General features: G+C 42.8%; 1 protein-coding gene across 1 annotated transcript in view; it reads left to right on the forward strand.

Moving 5' to 3' along the window:
• Nucleotides 1-23180, forward strand: part of lrrk1 (leucine-rich repeat kinase 1) — a 237289-nt gene that overhangs the window by 184444 nt on the left and 29665 nt on the right. The window contains exons 29-31 of the mRNA XM_043677668.1: nt 3884-4035; nt 6488-6605; nt 8274-8390. Coding sequence (XP_043533603.1) covers nt 3884-4035; nt 6488-6605; nt 8274-8390 — 387 coding nt within the window. The remainder of the gene's footprint in view (nt 1-3883; nt 4036-6487; nt 6606-8273; nt 8391-23180) is intronic.

The raw sequence follows: 23180 nt of genomic DNA on the forward strand, positions 1-23180 counted from the left end.
TCTAAGTTGAATTTACTGAGGATGTATGTGAATGCAGGAAGTGGTAAATGAGTTGATGAGCTGCAGGTGCAAATAGCCATGTGGAAAATGATGTGGCAAGAAGAGAGACTTAGCTGAAAAAAAATATGATTGGGGATTAAATATTCCTGGATTCAAGTTGCTCAAGAAAGAGAAGAAAGAACAGGAGAGGAATGACGTAATGATTAAAGAGAATATCAGTTTGGAGAGAGCAAATCCCGAGAAACTCCCTCAAGGACAGAATCGATTTAGTTCGAGCAAACAAACTGTGGAGGCAACTTTGCATCAGCTTGTTGTATTAAATAGGTCATCAGCTCGTGGGAAAAGTATATTGGACAAATTTGCAAAGAAATTGTCAGTGCAAAAGCTATAGCAACTTTAATGAAAGACTTCAATTATCCTAATATGTTCAGCAAGATTTTCTAGTTGAGTATATTTCTGCTGTAATGAGGAAGGAAATTTTGTTGGTCCTTGAGAATGAGATGGAAAAAATAGATCCGGTTTCAATTCAAGGATTTTTGGCACACTGTGATCATTCCGTCATATGGTTTAAATTATGGAAAAGAACAAGGCACAATGTGCAGTAAGGATTAACTGGGGAAAGACCAATTTAAAGGACTGAGAACCGATCTGGCTCAGGGAAGTTAGAACAAAGATTGGTGGCAAACTGTAATTGAACAGCAGAGGAGATGGTTCAAGTACAGTCATGGTACATTCTCATGAGTCGAAGACCAGCTAACAAAGTTCTCGAGAGAAGTTACAAATCACACAACACCAGGTTACAGTCCAACAGGTTTAATTGGAAGCACACTAAGCTTTCGCTCTCCAGTCCAACACCGGCATCTCCAAATCGAGAGAAGTAGACAGTAAGATCAAGGAGGGTGTGTCTGACAGATGTCAGGTTGATTGTGCAAGTGAGAAGCAATCTAAATGTGTGAATTTCAAAGAGGAAGTGAAACAAAAAGAGCAGCAAAGGAGTCAAAAAGATTGCCAGCTAGTACATAAGGAGATCCAAAGGTCTGTTACTAGCATGTAAAGAATAAGAAGGTGACAAAAAAAGGAATAGGGCCAAGTTGGAACAAAAAAAAGGCACATATGGTGATAGGGATGGTTAATGAAGTTAATAGAGTTGATGCAATGGACCTCTAAAAGGAGCTTGATAAAGTGCAATCTAACACAGATTGAAGAAAGTACAGTTGAGGTAACACAAAAATATAGACAACAGGGGCAGGAGTAGGTCATTCAGCCCTTCGGGCCTGCACCACCATTCATTATAATCATCAGTATGATCAGTATCCCATTCCCACTTTCTCTCCATACCCCTTGATCCCTTTCGCTCCTAGGGCCATGTCCAGCTCACTCTTGAATATATCTAACGAACTGGCCCCTACAGGCTCCTGTGGGAGAGCGTTTCACTCTCTGAATGAAGAAATTCTTTGTCATCTCAGTCCTGAATGGCTTACCCTTAGTTGAGTATTGCACTGAAAGAAAGACCCGGGATATGACAGAGGACACAGGCTGGTGGAAATGGTGGCTGGGTGTCAAATAAAATTTAATGCAAAGAAATATAAAGTGATTTAATTTGGTCAGAAAAATGAATTATAGAATCCCTACAGTGTGGAAACAGGCCATTTGACCTAACAAGTCCACACAAACCCTCTGAAGAGTAACCCACCCAGACCCATTCCCCCACTCTATTAATCTACTTTTACCCCTGACTAATGCACCTACACATCCCTGAACACTGTGAGCAATATACCATGGCCAATTCACCTAACCTGCACATCTTTGGATTGTGGGAGGAAACCCACATAGACACGGGGAGGATGTGCAAACCTCACACAGACAGTTGCCCAAGACAGGAATCGAACCCAGGTCCCTGGCCCTGTGAGGTAGCAGTGCTAACCACTGTGCTGCCCTAAAGAAAGGGAATTTACAAGAAAAGGTAAAATTCCAAAGAGCAGAGCAAAGAGACCACAAATCACTGAAGCTGACAGAGCAATTTAAAAAAATACTTCAGATTTTTCAGAATTCTGGGCTTTATAAATAGTTTCAGAGAATGAAAGCAGAGAAATTACAGTGAGCTTTTTTAAAATGCTAGTTAAGTCGCAACCGGAGCTCAGTTTCATTACTCTTTAAGAAGAGTGTGAAGGAATTAGACAGGATTCAGAAAAGATTCACAATAGTTCTGGAGTTAAGGGACTTCAGTTGTGTTGATATATTGGAGAACCTAAGGATGTCACCATAGAAAAGTGAGGTCTGGGAGGAGATTTGATCCAGTGTCAAAATTCATGAGGGGTTTGAACAAGTAGATGGCTTTACCTAGTTAAGAGTTTCCAATTTGTTGTGATTCTGGGTGAGGAGGGAGTAACCAGCTTGCTTTTTTCATTCACTCAACCTACCCCCCTGGCAGTTGATCACAACAAGGTCAATTTAAAGCATCACTTCCTTCGTTGATACCTACCCCAGTCCCTTGGGTTGGTGATGTCATTTCCTATGGTGATGTAATTTCTTTTTCTCAGGGGGTGGTAGATGGTGTCCATAGGAAATGATGTCACCACAAGAAGTGACATCACCAACCCAAACATATAAATACAAAACAGGAAACACCAGCAGTGCTTCGTCCAGAGGCGCACCGAATATATTGCCTAGTATGGTGATGAAATGTCTGAAAATGAACCTTCCAGCTCAGCCAGCAAACCTACATCCAGAGAGCTTGTGTATGAGAGTGGATCTGTAGGTGTGTGTGTGTAGTGCAATGGGGAGACCTGTAGTGTGACATGAACCCAAGGTCCCTGTTAAAGCCATCCCCATGTGTAACTAACTTGGCGATCAGCATCTGCTCAGCCACTTTGCGTTGTTGTCTGTCCCAAAGTCCACCTTGGAGGATGGTAACCCGAAGATCCGATGTCGAATGTCCAGGAGCGCTGAAGTGTTCTCTCACTGGGAGGGAACACTCCTTCTGTTCATTGTTTTGCGGTGTCCATTCATCCGTTGCTGTAGCCTCTACTCGGTCTCACCAGGTGCAGCAGGGGGGCACACAGGGTGGTGTTGGACAGGATTAGTGTTGGATGGCGGCCAGGGGGCAGATGGGTTGGGGCTGGGCAGGGGGCACGGTTGCTTGAGGCTGGGGGGCAGGGGGTGCAGTGTAGGCGATGGTGTGCTGTTGGACTGGGGGGCAGATGGGGAGTGCACGGGAGTGGGGGTGGGATGGGGACGGACCTCGGCGGGGACCCGCGCGCAGTGTGCTGCTGCCTAGTTTCCTGAACGGCACGTGGACTTAACAGAAACCTCCAAGCCCGAGGGGAAAGGCATTGAATCAATTAACGGAATAATCAATTATCCAAACGACATAGTGCCCGCCCATCTCGTTCGGATTATCGAGGTTCTTCTGTAAATCAGTCTTAACATTGGGGCACAGACAGCCTCGCACAGACAGCCTCACACAGGGCACCTCATACCTTAAGTGCATTATCTGGGCCAACATGACATCCATTGTTAAAGTTCACTTGAGAATGTAACTTTGAAAAAGTTCTGGGATTCACACATAAAAGAACTGAAACCAACATGCCCATTCTAAAAGATGAGAGACTTAACAAACAATCCAGGTCTTTTTCAATATATAATTTTAGTTCCATCATCCTGTAAACTTTTGCTTTACTCCACCGCACCTGATGAAGGAGCAGCACTCCGAAAGCTAGTGCTTCCAAATAAACCAGTGGACTATAACCTGGTGTTTTGTGATTTTTAACTTTGTACATCCCAGTCCAACACTGGCATTTTCAAATTATAATTTATGATTTTACTTTGACCACCTGTGCAAAGGAAACCCTCTTAAATTGTGTTTCTCGTGTTAATTGTCTAGCGACCAGGAGCAGGTGCTGCCCTCAGACTGATGCAGGATCCCAGTTTTCCTGCCTTCATGTACATGTTGCCGTGTGGTGAGCAAAGCTCATTCTGCCCTTCTCAAGAACTCGAGCGAACTGTCATTTTCTGGGATGAAGAAGGAAACGACAGGTATGGTTCTGCCACCTCAGTGCAACTTTTCAGATAGCAGTGACTGATCTGCTTCAATAGGAGAAGGCTCAACTTTCACCCACAGGGATTTCCTCTCCTCCTGCTGCCGAATGGCTGTAGCCTAGCTCTTAATTGTCTTGGAAAGATGCAATGTTTCTCCTCGTGCTCTCTGTTTATGCTGCTTGGATACAAGATGCAAGTTTCTTGCAGCTTTTATGGATGAGGATTCTGTAGGTAAAATGAGCAATCTGACAGCATTACCTTGGGATCAAAGATCATTCAAGGAACATAGCGGAGGTAGCCAATAGCATGATTACAGCTATTCACTGTAGCCAAGAACGCAAGTCCCAAAGACTGTGTTGCTTACCCAGTACCAGGTCAGAGCTGAAGAGCATCTTTGATTGGGAGGGGCAAGAATCATTTATCATGATCCATGTGTCCCCACCAACATAATTAGAATGAGGGAAGAGGTTCTGTTGAAAGAGCATGAACAGGTATGAGCTAAATTTTAAAAAAAACAATCACAAAGATTCTGGATTACTCCCTGACCTATGAGCAAATTGGCATAAGGTGAATAAGATCAGAGAGTGGAAGAAATGAGTTTCAATTCATTCAGCACTGGACAAAGAGGAAGCTGTTCTTTTGGGACAGGGGTGCACTTAAATTGTGCTGGGACCTGTGTCCTGCCAAATTGGATTAGCTGGGTTTTAGATAAGACTTTAAATTAAATAATAGAAACGTAAATTCAAGTGAGAGGAAACTTAGAAAGTTAAAGGGGTAAGACAAAGCAATACAGAGGAACCTCAATTGTCTGGCATTCGATTTTCCGAATTTCAGATTATCCAGCAAGATCGCGAGGTCCCAATCCTTGGCTAAACTGTGATATCTGGCATTCGATTATCCAACAAAATACTCCCTACCCGTGTCGTTCGGATAATCGAGATTCCTCTGTAATCCACGCTAGTGATGTGGATAATGGTAACCAGAGAGTAAAACTTACATTATATATGTCTTTATTAACTATGTAGTGTACTGAATATAGAGGAAAGAATGATCAAAGAGAATGGTGTCAGCTGCCCTGGAATTAAGCTGAGTGTATAAGAAGGGTTTAGAGTGATATGGACCAAGTGCTGGCAAATGGGACTAGATTAATTTAGGATATCTGGTTGGTATGGATGAGTTGGACCAGATGAGTTGTAATTTAGGTCCATTTCTGTGCTGTACATCTCTATGACTCTATGACTATCAGTTGACAGCATGGTGTGCACTGCAGCAGAGGGAACCAGACAAGAATAAAGGTATAACTAAAAATAGGATTAGCAAAAGAAGAAAATTAAAGCCTATTTATTTGAATGTACACAGCTTTTGTAACTAGGTGGATATTTGTTAAAAAATTGTTCGTGAGATCTGAGTGTCTCTGGCTATTTATTGCCCAACCCTAAATGCTCTGAAGAAAGTGATGATGAGCTATCTTGTTTGAAACACTGCCATCCTTGGGATTTAAGAACACCTACAATGCTGTTTGGAAGGAAGTCCAGGATCTTTACCCAACAGCAGAAGGAACAGTGATTCAGGAACTGATGGCACAAACAAAAATTAATGGATATAATCTGATAACTGTTAGATGTGGTTTCAAAACAACCAAGACTGGAGGCTAAATGCTCGTGTATATTTAAAAACAAAGTACTACAGATGCTGCAGATTGTTCTCTGAAGAAGAGTCATATTGGACTCACCTTGCCGCATCTCTCCACATGACTGCCAGGCTTGCTGAGTTTCTTCGGCAATTGCTGTTTTTATTACAAATGTTTACATGTCAGAAGGATATGTGAAAAGGAAAAGAAGGGAGGGTTTTCTGTTGTTAAAGGATAAAATCAATAAAATATTGAGAAATGATGTTGGCTGATGTCCCTAGATTCCCTGATAGGTCAAAATTTCACTTGGAGCAAGCACAGCCCTCTCAGAGAATTCTACTGATTCACCACCTTTTGAGTGGAATAATTTCACCTGATCTCATCCCAAATGAATGGCCCCTTCTTGTTCTCCCTGTATTCCAGATTGCCTGAAAAAGCAGAAACAACCTTTGTTCTGGATTGGTGGTGCTGGAAGAGCACAGCAGTTCAGGCAGCATCCGAGGAGCAGTAAAATCGACGTTTCGGGCAAAAGCCCAATTTTACTGCTCCTCGGATGCTGCCTGATCTGCTGTACTCTTCCAGCACCACTGATCCAGAATCTGGTTTCCAGCATCTGCAGTCATTGTTTTTACCTAGAAACAACCTTTGTGTCTACTCTCTCAAGCCCATTCAGAATCTTGCATGTCTACATAAAATTACCTCTGATTCTTCTAATCACCAAACAACATAGACCTAAATGACACAGCCTCTTATGACAGACAATCCCAGGGACCAATATAGTAATAACTTTATCAAATTTTGTTTCTTCACTACATATAGGAATTACAGTGTGGTAAATATAGACAAAGGACTGATTGAAGTGGATCACATCAGCTGCCCTGGAATTCGGCTGAGCTGTCAGTTAAAGCTACAGAGTGCATTGTGGACAGCAACAGTGGTGAGTGACGTGTCTAGGACTCAAAGTCAGCGCCGTGTACTACAACTAAGGCACAGGCAGAAATATTCCTGCTTCCTCATACCACATAAAGTTAGATATTATAGTAACATTTGCATCTCTCCATCTGCAATGTTTTTGTTATTTCAGTTTGCTATTGGATATCTGACAGCATAAGAATTAGGAGCAGGAGCAAATGATCTGGCCATTCATGCCACTTCACCATTCAATAAGATCATGGCTGATGGCCCACCTCCCTGCCAGATTCCCTTTGAGTTCAACTTCAACAATCTCTGCCTTGAACATTTTCAGTCACTCAAGTTCCACAGTCCTCTGGAGTGAATGTATTGTAAAGATTCACTATCCTTTGAGTGAAGAAATTCTCCCTGCCGCAAGCCTAAAGCTATTAGCCCCTTAAATTCAGAATCTGTGTCCCTCCAGTTCAAGAGACTCAGCAGGAGAAACATCTCTCCGTATCTAACTGGTAAACCACCCTTAAAATCTTAGATATTTCAATAAGATCACTTGTCATTCTTCTAAACTCCAGAGTGTATTGGTCCATTCATTCAATCCCTCCTCATAGAGCACAATTCACATCCCAGGAATCAATCTAATGAATCTTCATTGTGTGGTTTAAAGGAAAGTATGTTCACTCAGAGATAAGAAGACCAAAACTGTCCACAGTATTTGCATCAAAAACGAGTAGAGTGGCATTATGACTTCCTTACAATTTTCTCGAGCCCCATTACAATGGAGGCGAACATTTTATTTACTTTCCTAATTGCTTGTCTGTGCATTTCACTTAGTGTTTTGTGCATAAGAATGCCCAAACCTTTCTAAATATAACATCTTTTGAAAATATTCTGTTTTTCTATTCTTCCTACAAAGGTGACTAACCTCAGATTTTCCTATATTGTATTACATCTTACCAACTTGCATCATCTATCTATATCCCTTTACAGATGCTTTAGTCTGAATTTCACATGCGTCGTGAAGACTTCACAAATCTTGCAAAATGGATCCAGAAATCCCAGCATTTCTAATTGATCCCATTGTTAGCAGTCGTAAAAAGGCAGCAGGCATTCCTCACACAGTAGGGAACTCAATGCTGTGTAGCTTGAGACTTTAACCCACAATGTGAGAGTTACATTCTTAGCAGTTGTAAACATATCTTGAAATGCTATTGTTCTTCAGATAAGGTCTGTAGAACTGTCAAGCTGTAATGTTATTTCCAACCTCAGCCCAGACTGCCTGAGCCAGTGAGTGTTGAAAAATATCTATTCTAGCAATTGCAGTAACTGTTGACTTAAATCTAAATGTTATCACTGTAGCATAATTACTACTTGATTGTTTTTCATAACGTATTGTTATCACATTGTGCATTATGATTTCACAGTTTGACAACTTAGAGGTTATTGAAACATTAACTTCTTTGTGGGATTATAAATGCATTTTTTTATATGTAAGGTGATTTAAATGTATTTAAATTGTGTGAATGAGATGTTTCTTAATATACTGAAATCTCATAGATATATTAGGCAGGGCTATGAATGAAGTGCTGATTTACAGTAGTTTTTGTTGGTGTGGACTTGATAGCAGAAGGCCGTCTTCTGTAATGTCTGATTCTGCTTTTGGCCTAACTCCTATTTACTTTCTGTTTACTTCTGGTAGGATCAGAAAATTCAGGTTTACAGCCTTAAAGGAATGTGTCCCTTAAACATGCCTCTCCGAGTACTGGATGTTCCTGCTATTGTGACGTGCTTCCTGCTAGTATCACGTGGAAACCAGGTAACAGCGAGAAAACATTAGGCCCATATATCTGCCCTGATTAATCTCAGCCACAACAAATTTCTCTAATTTTTCATTTTCTAGAAACACATCGTCTGTTTAATGGTTGTTTCAATGAGCTGTCCTGAAATCCTTTGATCTGTAAATAATAGTTCAATGTTTCTTTATCTTCACTTCTTAATTGTTGACTCTATTGTTTTAAAAAATTCTATGAACCTTGAGAATTTCAGTAAAATCCCTATAAAGTATATTTTCCAAAGGGAAGCTTTGGCCCACCATGTCTGTGCTGACCATGATGCCATTCTAAGCTAATCTCATCTCCCTGCATGTGGTCAGTATCCCTCTGTTTGCTACTTGTTCATGAGTCTGTCTTAATGTCTCGTAAACACTGTTGTACCTGCTTCCACCATCTCTCGAGAAAGTGCGCTCCAGGCATTTCTCACCCTCATACATCATCTTCAAACTTATTCCTTTTAAACTTAAATCTATGTCCGATAGTATTTGACATTTCCACCCTGGGAAAAAGACTCTGACTATCTCCCTATCCATACCTCTCATAATTTTATATACTTCTATCAGGCTGCAATGCTCGAGTGAAAGCAATCCAAGTTTGTCCAACCTCCCCTTATAAATAATACACTCCAATCCAAACAACATCCTGGTAAAACGTTTTTACCAGGATCATAACTGCATTCAGTGGTCTAAATGTGGCCTGACTAAAGTCTTGTACAGCTGCAACCTGACTTGCCAACTTTGACAGGACAAAGTAAGGACCGCAGATGCTGGAGATCGGAGTAAAAAAGTGTGGCACTGGAAAAACAGCAGGTCAGACACCATCTGAGGAGCAGGAGAGTCGACGGTTCAAGCATAAGCTCTTCATCAGGAATGAAGGAGGGGCCCAAAGGAGCTAAGAGATAAATGGGAGGGATGGGACTGGGGGGGGAAGATCTCAGTAAAGCCCTCAGCGCACTCCTCCCTTGCCTCATGCAGTATCTTGAGGTAGATGCCATCAGGCCTTGGGAACTTATCTACCTTAATATTTTTCAAGAATCCCTTTCTGAAAAGTAATCTTGTGCTTTCTATGATAAGTTAACTGGATTGCTGCAGAAGTAATGACTTGATCATACATTTTGGATTGTGCTGAGAAGACCCTATATCAGGATGAAGTTACTCGGAGTTCTTCAATGCCAATATCCACTTCTTCTACTTTCCCAGGATTCACAGGCAAGACTCTTCCAATTACCCCATTGTTTCAGTCTTTCTGCCCCACTAAACCTCTTTCTTCTTAATTCGACACCATTTATCCTTCCTTATCCAGTGTTTCATGACACACATCTCCAACTCTTCTGATACTCCATGTCACTTCAACAGTTTCCAGTTTCCAGGCCCTAACTGCTTCCTCTTCACTATAGCTGTCCAATGTTTCAGTCCTACTGGGTCATCCTTCCTCATCTCTTCTTCCAGTGCACCGATGACTACCTCTTCTCTTACCCTGAATTGGAAGATTTCTCTGTTTCTAATTTACACCCACCTTCACCTGGCCCATCACTACCTTTTCCATTCTTTGCTTTCTCTGTCTAAATATCTGGTGCCAGGCTGACTATACTTCCTCACATCCTTCTTCCTATAAAGAGTCCATTCCATTTTCCCTGTTTCTCAGTCTCTGTTGCATATGTTCTGATGATGCTCCCTTCCACATGAGTGTTCTGGCATTGCTTCTTTCACTTGTCAACATGGATTCCCCCAGTTGGCAGATTGGCATGGCCCTCCAAAGTGTCTGATTCATTTCATGCATCTCACCCCTTTCCCTCCCTCCCGAGAACCATGATCGGGTTACCTTTGTTTGCATATTGTTTCCTACCAACAGATATTCCATATTCAGCGGATCATCCTCTGCTATTTCCACAAGCTGTAATGTGTTATAAAGTGGAGGTTGACCTCCCCGTTGAGAAATAAAACTGAAACACCCAAAGAGGAGCACCTTGCCCTATAATCTGTAAAAAGTGTGTGAAAAGTGGGGTAACCTGCTTTCAACAACTACTTCACTGGACAGGGAATTCTATAAATTTACAGCCCTTTGGGTGAAGAAGTTTCTTCTCAATTCAGTCCTACATCTGCCCCTAATTTTGAGGCTGTGCCCTTTTGTCCCTCTTGTCCTAGCTTCACATTCTCTCTACTTCAATCTTCTCTATACCCTTCATACTTTTATATGTTTCTATAAGATCCTCCCTCATTCTTCTAAATTCCAGTAAATATAATCCCAGTCTCTCCTCATAAGCCAACCCACTCAACCTCGGAATCAACCGAGTGAACCTCCTCTGCAGCCCCTCAAGTGCCAGTAAGGAGACCAAAATTACACACAGTACTCCAGGTGTGGCCTCACCAGCACCCTATACAGCTACAACATAACCTCCCTGCTTTAAAACTCGATCCTTTAGCAATGAAGGTCAAAATTCCATTTGCCTTCCTAATTACCTGTTGTGCCTGCAGACCAACCTTCTGTGATTCATGTACAAGGACACCCAGGTCCCTCTGCATAGCAGCATGCTGCAACTTTTTACCATTCAAGTAATAATCGTTTTTACTGTTACTCCTACCAAAGTGGATGACTTGACATTTATTAACATTGTATTCCATCTGCCAGACTTTTGCCCACTCACTTAAAGTATCTACATTCCTCTGCAAAGTTTCCCAGTCCTCTGCACACTTTGCTCTGCCACTCATCTTAGTGTCACCCGCAAACCTGGACATGCTACATGTGGACCCCAAGTCCAGGTCACCTATGTAAATTGTGAATAATTTTGGGCCTGACGCTGATCCCTAAGGCACACCACTAGACATTGGTTACCACCCAGAATAGCATTTATTTATCCCCAATCTTTGCTTCACGTTAGTCAACCAATCGTCTATCCATGCTAATACTTTATACGTAACACAATGTATCTTTATCTTCCCCATTCAGAAAGTTAGGAGGTATGGGATACAGGGAAATTTGGCTGTCTGGATACAGAATTGGCTGGCCGAAAGAAGACAGCGAGTGGTAGTGGATGGAAAGTATTCCACCTGGAGGTCGGTGACCAGTGGTGACCCACAGGGATCTGTTCTTGGACCTCTGCTCTTTGTAGGTTTTATAAATGAATTAGATGAAGAAGTGAAAGGGTGGGTTAGTAAGTTTGCCGATGACACAAAGGTCGGTGGTGTTGTAGATAGTGTCAAGTGGCTTTGCAGGCTACAACAAGACATTAACAAGATGCAGAGCTGGGCTGCGAAGTGACAAATGGAGTTCAACTTGGATGAATGCAAATTGATTTATTTTGGAAGGAGGAATTTGAATGCTGAATACAAGGTTAAAGACAGGATTCTTGGCAGCGTGGAGGAACAGCAGTATCGTGTGGTCCATGTACGTAGATCCCTCAAAGTTGCCACTCAAGTTGATAGGGTTGTTAAAAGGCATTTGGTGTTTTGGCTTTCATTAACGGGGGATTGAGTTTAAGAGCCGCGAGGTTTTGTTGCAGCTCTATAAAACCCTGATTAGACCATACTTGTGTCCATTCTGGTCTCCTCATTATAGGAAGGACGTAGATTCTTTACACAGGGAGTGGTGGGTCCAACATCGGTGATAGTAGATTCTCAGACATTAGGGACATTTAAGTGACTGCTGGACAAGCACATGGATGGCAGTAAATTGAGGGGTGTGTAGGTTAGGTTGATCTCAGATTAAGATAAATGCTTGGCACAACATCGTGGGCCAAAGGGCCTGTACTCTGCTGTACTGTTCTATGTTCTATGTTCTATGTTATGCAGCAGCCTCTTATGCTGCACCTTGTCAAAGGCTTTTTGGAAATCTAGGTATACCACATCCACTGGGTCCCCGTTGTCCACCTTGCTCCTAATGTCTTCATAGAATTCCAAAAGAGTAGTTAAGCATCACCTTCTCATCATGAACCATGCAGCATCTGCCCAATGGGACAATTTCTATCTTGTCTTGCTGTTTCTTCCTTGATAATAGACTCAAACATTTTCCCCACTACAGAGGTTAAGCTAACCAGTCTATAATTCCCCATCTTTTGTCTACTTCCTTTTTTAAACAGTGGAGTCACATTTGCTGTTTTCCAATCTGTTGGAACTGCTGGCACAGTGGTTAGCACTGCTGCCTCACAGCACCAAAGACCCGGGTTCAATTCCCGCCTCAGGCGACTCTCTCCAGAGACCCGGGTTCAATTCCCGCCTCAGTCGACTCTCTCCAGAGACCCCGGTTCAATTCCCTATCAGGAGACACTCTGTGTGGAGTTTGCACCTTCTCCCCGTGTCTGCGTGGGTTTCCTCCGGGTGCTCCGGTTTCCTCCCACAATCCAAAAATGTGCAGGTTAGGTGAATTGGCGAGGCTAAATTGCCCGTAGTGTTAGGTGAAAGGGTAAATGTAGGGGAATGGGTCTGGGTGGTTTGCGCTTCGGCGGGTTGGTGTGGACTTGTTGGGCTGAAGGGCCTGTTTCCACACTGTAAGTAATCTAATCTAATAATTAGTTGCTCCAGAGTCCAGTGAATTTTGGAAAATTACCATATGTGCACTTGCTATTTCTCCCGCCAATTCTTTGAGTACCCTGAGATGTATTCCATCAGGGCCAGGAGACTTGTCTATTCTTAACTCCATTTACTTGCCCAGCACTACCTCTTCTGTAATAATTGTTTTCATGTCTTCGCTGACCTCCGTCTCTTTGTCAATTACTGGCATATTATTAGTGTCTTCCAAGGGGAAGACTGATACAAAATACCTATTCAATGCCTTGACCATTTCATCATATCCCATAACTAAATGCTCCTTCTCATCCTGTAAAGGACCAATGTTTACTTTAGTCACTCTTGTCTCATGTTCTATCTTACACTCATATAACAAAAAATGATGGGTGGCATGGGTCTGGGTGGGATGTTCTTTGGAAGTTCAGTGAAACTCGATCGGATGAATGGTCTCTTTTTTCACTGTAGGGATTCTATGAATCATTCACTCTGTTTCTCTGCAGATGCTGCTTGACCTGCTGAGTGTTTTTCATTTTGTTTTGTTCTTATTACAGCCAAGCTTAACCTCTGTTGTTTTGTGGCTGTAGCGGCCAATCTGGGGACAGAACATGCCACAAACAATCAGCTAACCAGATATTGATTATTGTCAAAGTTCTCCTACCCAAAAAGAAACTGCCTTGAATGAAAGTTTGGAGGAGGATGTGGGGGTTAATTCACAGGAGGAAATGTCACCTGACTGTTTGAAGCCTAGCATATGGCCTGGCTGTCTTTCCAGCCCCTCAACTTCTCTATTTCTGCATGGTCTGCCCTGTTGAAGCCCTTGAGTGGCCAACTAATGTCTGCTTAAACACCTCATTCTGCTCCCGCAGCTGTTTTACCTTTGACTGGGTAGCCCCATGTTAGGTGAGAATCCAGCAGCCTTCACTGTGAAGATTAATTGCAGACGAGAGGAGAAGTGAAATATCCTTTGTGGGATTTTGGGTGCAACAAACACAGACCCCTCAAGGTAATGCCCCCACTCCCCCATTTTACCCTACCCCCTATTCCTACAAATCTTCTCAAAACTCACTACTAAAATCATATCGCTGAACCCCCTGCACCAGGGCCTGCCAGGTAGCAGGCTGATACTTAGATTTACTTGAAACTAGCATCCCTGACCTCCAGGTTTTGACCATGCAGTGGCTGTTGCTTGAACTTTGTGCAGCTGGGATTATCTGACAGCTTTCTAAGACCGGGCTTCCTCTAAGTGATGTGGGCAGAGTCTTAGTCTGTTAGCAACCTATGAAGAATAATTAGCTCTAGTTCAGGCAGAATCAGCAGGGACTTATCTCCAATCGATTCTTTGGATGGTATGTAGAAGATCACATCATAGGATAAAACCTGCAATCGTCCACATTCAACTGGTTGGATTGCATTTTGCAGACTGTGTCCAAATACTTAAGAGATGGAGTAGGAAAAGGGAACTTGAGGGAGAGGCACAATAAATCTGAGATGGCAGAGAGCAGAACCAGGAATTCCAAGAGTTACTTTTAATTTTCTTTCTTATTTAAATTATGTATCTATTGTACATTAAAACTTTCATCAACTGTAACATTTCCATTAAAAAGATAAATCTAAGTGGAAAAACCAGTTAAAAGTGTCAACATTTACTTAAGGTATCGGTTATACCTGTGGAAGGCACATTGATATGAGTTTACAGTTTTTAGACCATAAGACATAGGAGCATAAATCAAGCCATTCGGCCCATCGAATCTGCTTTGCCATTCAATCATGACTCTTACGTTTCTCAACCCCATTCTCTTGCCTTCTCCCGGTAACCTTAGATCCCCTTAACAATCAAGAACTTATCTATCTCTATTGGAAATATACTCAATGATGTGGCCTCCACAGCTTTCCGTGGCAATGAATTCCATAGATTCACCACTCTCTGGCTGAAGAAGTCTCTCCTCATCTCCATTCTAAAGGGTCTTCCCTTTACTCCAAGACTGTGCCCTTGGGTCTAGTCTCTCCTGCTAATAGAAACATCTTCCCACAATCCACTCTATCCAGGCCTTGCACTGTTCTGTAAGTGTTAATTAGATCTCCCCTCATCCCTCTGCACTCCATCGAGTGTAGACCCAGAGTCCTCAAACATTCTTCATTTGTTAAACCTTTCATTCCTGGAATCATTCTTGTGAACCTCCTCTGGGGTTGCTCCAGAGCCAGTACACCCTTTGTGAGATACAGGACCCAGAATTGCTCTCAAGATTCTAAATGTGGTCTGACTGCAGCCTTAAAGTCTCAGAATACATCCTTGCTTTTATATACTAGTCCTCTCAAAATAAATGCCACTGTTGAATTTGCCTTTCTAACTACCAACTCAACCTGCAAGCTAACCTTGAGAGATTCCTGGACTAGGACTCTCAAGTACTTTTGCACATCAGATTTCTGAATTTTCTCCCCATTTAGAAAATAATCCATGCCTCTATTCTTCCTACTAAGGTTCATGATATCACACTTGCCCCACATATTTCATCTGCCACTTCTTTGCACACTGTCCTAACCTGTCTACCTTCTGCAGCCTCCCCACCTTCTCAATACAACCTATCCCTCCACCTATCTTTGTATCATCTGTAAACTTAGCCAAAATGCCCATGGTTCCATCGAGATGATTAATGTTGAAAGTGAAAAGTTGTGGTCGCAACAGTGACCCTTGTGAAACACCGCTAGTCACCAGCCGCCATCCTGAAAAGGAACTTTCTAGCCCCACTCTCTGCCTACTACCAGGCAGCCAATGCTAGTACCTTGCCTCTAACACCATGGGCTCTTAGTCAACAGCAACTTGTGTAGCATCTTGTCAAAGGATTTCTGAAAGTCCAGGTAGATAACACATTGGCTTTCATTTGTCTAACCTGTTTAGAACATAGGACATAGAACAATACAGCACAGAACAGCCCCTTCGGCCCACGATGTTGTGCCGAACATTTGTCCCAGCTTAAGCACCCATCCATGTACCTATCCAATTGCCGCTTAAAGGTCACCAAAGATTCTGACTCAACCACTCCCACAGGCAGCGCATTCCATATCCGCACCACTCTCTGGGTAAAGAACCCACCCCTGACATCTCCCCTAAAAGGTTTATAGAGGTTTGTTACCACCTCAAAGTATTAGGTGAAATTTGTCAGGCATGACCTCCCTTTATGAAACCATGCTGATTTGGCCCTATTTTACTATGTACTTCCAAGTATTCAGAAATTTCATCTTTCACAATGTATTCCAGAATCTTATCAACAGCTGAGGTCAAGCTGATCAGCCTGTAATTTTCTGTCTTTTGCCTTACTCCCTTCTCAAACAGAGGGGTTGTATTTGCGATTTTCCCAGTCCTCTGGGACCCTCTCTGACTGCAGTGATTCCTGCAAGATCACCACTAAAGCCTCCATTGTCTCTTCAGCCTCCATTATCTGGTCCAGGAGATTTATCCAACTTCAGCCCTTTCAGTTTTTCTAGCACCTTCTGCCAACCCTCTAGTCCTCGATTCCCCGTGTCCACCAGTGGTCATGGCCACTGTACTCACCTCTGTCGTTGACTCTCTTAAATTTGTGGGATTTACTCATGTCTTCCACACTGAAAACTGACATAAAGTACTTGTTCAGTTCCTCCACCATTTCTTTCTTCCTCTTTTTACTGTTTCTCCAGCATCATTTTCCAGTGGCCCAATGTCCACATTTGCATCTCTTTTGCCCTTCATATATAGAGTCATAGAGATGTACAGCATGGAAACTGACCCTTCGGTCCAACCTGTCCACGCCGACCAGATATCCCAACTCAATCTAGTCCCACCTGCCAGCACCCAGCCCATATCCCTCCAAACCCTTCCTATTCATATACCCATCCAAATGCCTCTTAAATGTTGCAATTGTACCATCCTCCGCCACATCCTCTGGCAGCTCATTCCATACACATACCACCCTCTGCGTGAAAACGTTGCCCCTAGGTCTCTTTTATATCTTTCCCCTCTCATCCTAAACCCTCTAGTTCTGGACTCCCCGACCCCAGGGAAAAGACTTTGCCTATTTATCCTATCCATGCCCCTCATAATTTTGTAAACCTCTATAAGGTCACCCCTCAGCCTCTGATGCTCCAGGGAAAACAGTCCCAGCCTGTTCAGCCTCTCCCTGTAGCTCAGATCCTCCAACCCTGGCAACATCCTTGTAAATCTTTTCTGAACCCTTTCAAGTTTCACAACATCTTTCCGATAGGAAGGAGACCAGAATTGCACACAATATTCCAACAGTGGCCTGACCTCAAAAGAAACCCTTGCAATCTTATAGAGTCCTACAGCATGGTGACAGGCCCTTTGGCCTAAACTGGTCCGTGCCAACCAAAATTTCCATCCACGCTAACCCCATTTCCCTGCCTTTGGCCCGTATCCTTCTAAACCTTTACTATCCATGTATTTGTCCAAACGCCTTTTAAATGTTGTTAATGTACCTTCCTCTGTGAGCTCATTCCATATATGTACCACCCTCTGCGTTAAAAAAAAAAAATTGCCCCTCGGGTTCCCTTTTGTTCTTTCCCCTTTAACTGGTACCCTCTAATCCTCAATTCCCAACCCTGGGAAAAAGACTGAGTGCATTCACCCTATCCATGCATCTCATGATCTTATACACTTCTATAAGATCCCCCTCACTCTCCTACGCTTGAAAACAAATTGTCCTAGCTTGTCCAACCTCTCCCTATAACTCCCTTGAGTGCTGGCAACATCCTTGTAAATTTCTTCTGCATTCTTTCCACTTTAATAACATCCTTCCTATAACAAGGTGACCAGAACAGAACACAGTACTCCACGTGTGGCCTCACCAACATTCTGTACAATTATAACATAACTTCTGAACTTCTATACTCAATGCCCTGACTGATGAAGGCCACTATACCAAAAACCACCTTCACTGCCTACATGTGACTCCACTCTTCCTTCATATCACGAGCTAGCTCACCCTCATATTCAATCTTCTCCCTCCTTATTTCTTTTTTAGTTGTCCTCTGTTGGTCTTTGTATACTTTCTAATCCCCTGGCTTCCCACTGTCCTTCATTGCATTATATGCTTGCTTATTTGCTTTTATGCTGGCCCTGATGTCCCTTGTCAGCCATGGTTGCCTCATCCTCCCTTTAGTATGCTTCCTTTTCTAAGCGATGAAATTTTGTGGTGTACCCCCAGAAACCCCTGCCATTGCTGTTGTACTGTCTTTCTTGCTAGGTTCCTCTCTGAGTCAATTCTCCCCAGCTCTTTCCCATTCCTCTGTAGTTGCCTTTATTCAACTATAATACAATTACATCTGATTCCAGCTTCTCCCACTCAAATTGCAGAGTAAATTCTGTCATATTAAAGAAGGATAGCCAGTTGATAGGGCAAAGTTGCAGTCAGTGTGATGGGTTGAAGTGTGTCTATTGTAATGCAAGAAGTGTCAGGAATAAAAGTGATGAAGTCAGAGCATGGAACTACAATGTTGTGGCCATAACAGAGACTTGGATATTACAGGGGCAGGAAGGGTAGTTGGATGTTCCGGGGTTTCGGCGTTTCAAAAGAAATAAAGACAGAGGTAAAAGAGGTGGGAAAATGCCATTTGTACTCAGGGATTGTATAACAGCTGCAAAAAGGGAAGTTGTCGAGGAGGGTTTGTCTACTGAGTCACTATGGGTGGAATTCAGAAACAGGAAAGGAGCAGTCACTTTATTGGAAGTTTTCTATAGACCCCCCAATAGCAACAGAGAAGCAGATTGGGAGGCAGATTTTGAAAAGGTGCAGAAATAACATGGTTGTCATGGGTGACTTCAACTTCCTTAATATTGTTTGGAATCTCCTGAGTACAAATAGTTTAGATGGAGCAGATTTTGACCGATATGTCCAGGAAGGATTCCTGACTCAATATGTACGTAGGCCGACTAGAGGGCAGGCTATATTGGATTTGGTGCTTGGCAACGAACCAGGTCAGGTGTCAGATCTCTCAGCGGGAGAACATTTCAGCAATAGTGATCACAACTCCGTCTTCTACTATAGTCGTGGAGTGGGATAGGGGCAGACAGTATGGGAAAATGTTTATTTGGGGCAGAGGGAATTACAATGCTATTAGGCAGGAACTGTGGAGCATAAATTGGGAACAGATATTCTCAGGGAAATGCAAGCTAGAAATGCTGATAGTGCTGCATAGGTTTGTCCCACTGAGGCAAGGAAGGGATGGTAAGGTGAAGGTACCTTGGATGAAGAAAGATGTGGAATATCTAGTCAAGAAGAAGAAGGAAGCAAGGATCAGACAGGGTGACAAGGTAGCCAGGAAGGAACTGAAGAATGACTTAGAGCTAGAAGGGGGCGTGAAAAAGCTTTGGTGGACAGGATTAAGGAAAACCCCAAAGTCTTCTACACTTATGAGGGACAAGAGGATAGCCAGAGTGAGGGTAGGGCCAATCAGGGATAGTGGAGGGAACTTGTGCCTGGAGTCAGAGGAGGTAGGGGAGGTCTTCAATGAATTTTTTGCTTCAGTATTCACTAGTGAGAGGGACCTTATCATTTCTAAGGACAGCATGAAACAGGCTGATATGCTTGAACAGGTTGATGTTAAGAAGGAGGATGTGCTGGAAACTTTGAAAAACATGAGAATAGATAAGTGCCCTGGGCCAGACATGATATACCTAAGATTACTACGGGAAGCAAGAGAACAGATTGCTGTGCCTTTGGTGATGATCTTTACATTCTCACTGTCCACTGGAGTAGTACCAGATGATTAAGAGGGTGGTAAATGTTATTTTCTTGTTCAAGAAAGGGAATAGGGATAACCCTGGGAATTACAGACCAGTCAGTCTTGCTTCAGTGGTGGACAAATTATTGGAAAGGATTCAAAGAGACAGGATTTATGATTATTTGGAAAAGCATAGCTTGATTAGAGATAGTTATCATGGCTTTGTGAAGGGCGGGTCATGCCGCACAAGTCTTATTGAATTCTTTGAGGATGTAACAAAACACATTGATGAAGGAAAGCAGTGGATGTGTGTATATGGATTTTAGCAAGGTTTTTGAAATGTTCCCCATGGTCAGCTCATTCAGAAAGTAAGGAGGCATGAGATACAGGGAATGTTGGCTGTCTGGATACAGAATTGGCTGGCTCATAGAAACAGAGGATGGTAGTAGAAAGTATTCAGCCTGGAGCTCAGTGACCAGTGGTATTCTGCAGGGATCTGTTCTGGGACCTCTGCTCTTTGTGATTTTTTAAAATGATTTGCATGAGGCAGTGGAGGGGTGGGCTAGTACATTTGCTGATGACATGAAGGTTGCTGGAGTTGTGGGTAGTGTGGGAGGGCTGTTGTAAGTTGCAACGGGACACTGACAGGATGTAGAACTGGGCTGAGATGTAGCAGATAGAGTTTAACTTGGAAAAGAGTGAAGTGATTCATTTTGGAAGGTCAAATTTGAATGCAGATTACAGAGTTAAAGGCAGGATTCTTGGCAATGTGGAGGAACAGGGGGATCTTGGGGTTCACATTCATAGATCCCTCAAAGTTGCCACCCAAGTTGATAGGGTTATTAAGAAGGCATATGATGTCTTGGCTTTTATTGGCACGGGGATTGAGTTTAAGAGCCGTGAGGTTATGTTGCAGCTGTATAGAGCCCTGGTTAGACCACACATGGAATGTTGTGTTCAGTTCTGGTTGCCTCATTAAAGGAAGAATGTGGAAGCTTTAAAGAGGGCGCAGAGGAGATTTACCAGGATGCTGCCTGGACTGGAGGACAAGTCGAATGAAGAAAGATTGAGGGAGCTAGGGCTTTTCTCATTGGAGCGAGGAAAAATGAGAGGTCACTTGATAGAAGTGTTCAAGATGATAAGAGGCATAGATAGAGTGGATGGCCAGAGGCAGAAATGGCTTTCATGAGGGGGCATAATTTTTAGGTGATTGGAGGGAGGTTTAGGGGAGATGTCAGAGATAGGTTCTTTATACAGAAAGTGATGATTGCGTGGAATGTACTGCCAGTGGTGGGAGTAGAGTAAGATACATTAGGGACATTTAAGCATCTCTTGGATAGGTACGTGGATGATAGTAAAATGAAAAGTCTGTGGGTTAGTTTGATCTTAGAGTAAGATAAAAGGTCGGCACAACAACGAGGGCTGAAGGGCCTGCATTGTGCTGTACTATTCTATGTTCTGTATTATGGTCAGTGCCTCCTAAGGGTTCCTTCACCTTCAACTCCCATATCAAGTTTGCCTCAATGCACATTACCAAATCCAGGATTGCCTGTTCCCCAGTGGGCTCCACCCCAAGCTGCTCCAAAAAGCCATCTTGTAGACATTCCATTACCAGCCTGGTTTTTTTCAGTTCACCTGCATCTTGAAATCCCTATGAACACTGTAACCTTTCGTGCATGCCTTTTCTGTCTCCTGGTCTATCTTGTGCCCCATATCTTGACTACTGTTTGGATGCCTGTACATAATTCCCATTGCAATTCCTCAATTAAACCCACAAACCCACAAATTGTACATTATCTGGCCCTATGTCATTTGCTATCGATTTTATTTAATTTCTTACTAACAAGGCAGCTGCAACCCTCTGCTCTACTGCCTGTCCTTTCAATGCGATGTGTATCCTTAGATAATTGGTTCCCAGTCCAAATCCCCTTGCAGCCACATCTGCATGATCCCTACCATACCATAGCTGTCAACTTCAACCTGTGCCATAAACTCATTCACCTTCTATCTGAATGCATGCAGCATACAAAATAACAACTTCAGTCCTGTATTTACCATCCCTTTTCTCATTGTCATCCCTTGATCCGATGTGCTCAAAGTTAGATTCCTAACCATTTTCAAACACTCTGTCCTATTTTGTGATCTGGAGACTTTAATAATCCCTCCTGAGTTCTTCTTTCTTTTCATTTTTCATACTTTTTCATGCAGTTGAATCCACCCCCACAGATGTAACCTCCTGCTTTGTTTCCTATTTGCCATTTTACTTCTTGGAATTTTACCCTTCCCTTGCACCCCTACCCCTTTAAAATTTTCTAGTTTAAAGTCCTGTTGACCACCCTATTTACCCTTCTCACTAGAACATTGGTTCCAATTAGGTTCAGGTGTGGACCATCCGAACAATACAGATCCTTCCTGTTACAATGCTAACACTAGTGCCGCATGAAATGGAATCCTTTTTTTCCACACAACTCCTTTAGCCATGTGTTTAATTCCCTTATTCTCACGCCCCTGTGCCAAATTGCACATGGCTCGGGTAGTAATTCAGAGTTTATCACCCTTGAGGACCTGCTCTTTAATTTAGTTCCTCATTCCCGATAATTCCCAAACCGGTCCTCTTTCCCCATCTTGCCTATGTATTTTGTCCCGAAGCGGATCATAACAACTGGATCTTCCCCCTCCCTCTCCAATATCCTTCCAAATCTGTCGGAGATTACATTAGATTAGATTAGAATCCCTACAGTGTGGAAATAGGCCCTTTGGCCCAACAAGTCCACACCAACCCTCTGAAGAACAATCCATCCAGATGTCCCTCATCCTGGCTCCAAGCAAGCAAATTATCATGCGGAACTCTCGATCCTGCTTACACAGGATGCTATCTATTCCCCTAATTATAGAATCCCCTTATTATATGAGCTATCATTCCTGTTGGTCACTAGTTAGCAGCACGAGAATGTGAGAATTCTAATCAAAGTTCACATTTCCCATACAACTATCGAAAAAGGTGAAGAGTTTCATTCCTTTAATGCCCCCAGCACTGTCTCCAATGTGGCTCTTCAGGCCCAGCAGACTTTACAATCCTATCCTGTACCTAACAGCCTTTCAGATGTACTTCCATTTATATCAAGAGTGTCAACCTTCAGAACAACAGTTAATCTTTACTGATACCCCAGGTCATCAATGTCCCAAGTGGGCATTCTTTAAAGAAAGTACGTGCACCTTCTATGGAATTACCTGCAGCTTCAGGAGGTTGTCAGACCCTCCATATAGAAACAATATTAATGGACAGAAACATTATTTTTGTAGATGTTTTTCTGGTAGCTTGAACACCAGCCGAATTTCAGAGCTCATGTCCGTAATTAGGCCAAACGTGAACTTTGAAATGTGTTACTCTCCTAATCTTTCTGTGATTCAACTCCCAAAGTATCTATGGTGTGGAAATGTCCTCTCTCTATTCCCTCACCCTTGCCAACAACTTTAACACAGGTTTCCATGCTCAGGAATTTGGGCAGCATCATCATGATTTCCTGTACATTCACTTTAAGGACAGAAGTCAAAAGATGG

This window comes from Chiloscyllium plagiosum, chromosome 36 (assembly GCF_004010195.1).
Source record: "Chiloscyllium plagiosum isolate BGI_BamShark_2017 chromosome 36, ASM401019v2, whole genome shotgun sequence".
Classification (NCBI taxonomy): domain Eukaryota; kingdom Metazoa; phylum Chordata; class Chondrichthyes; order Orectolobiformes; family Hemiscylliidae; genus Chiloscyllium; species Chiloscyllium plagiosum.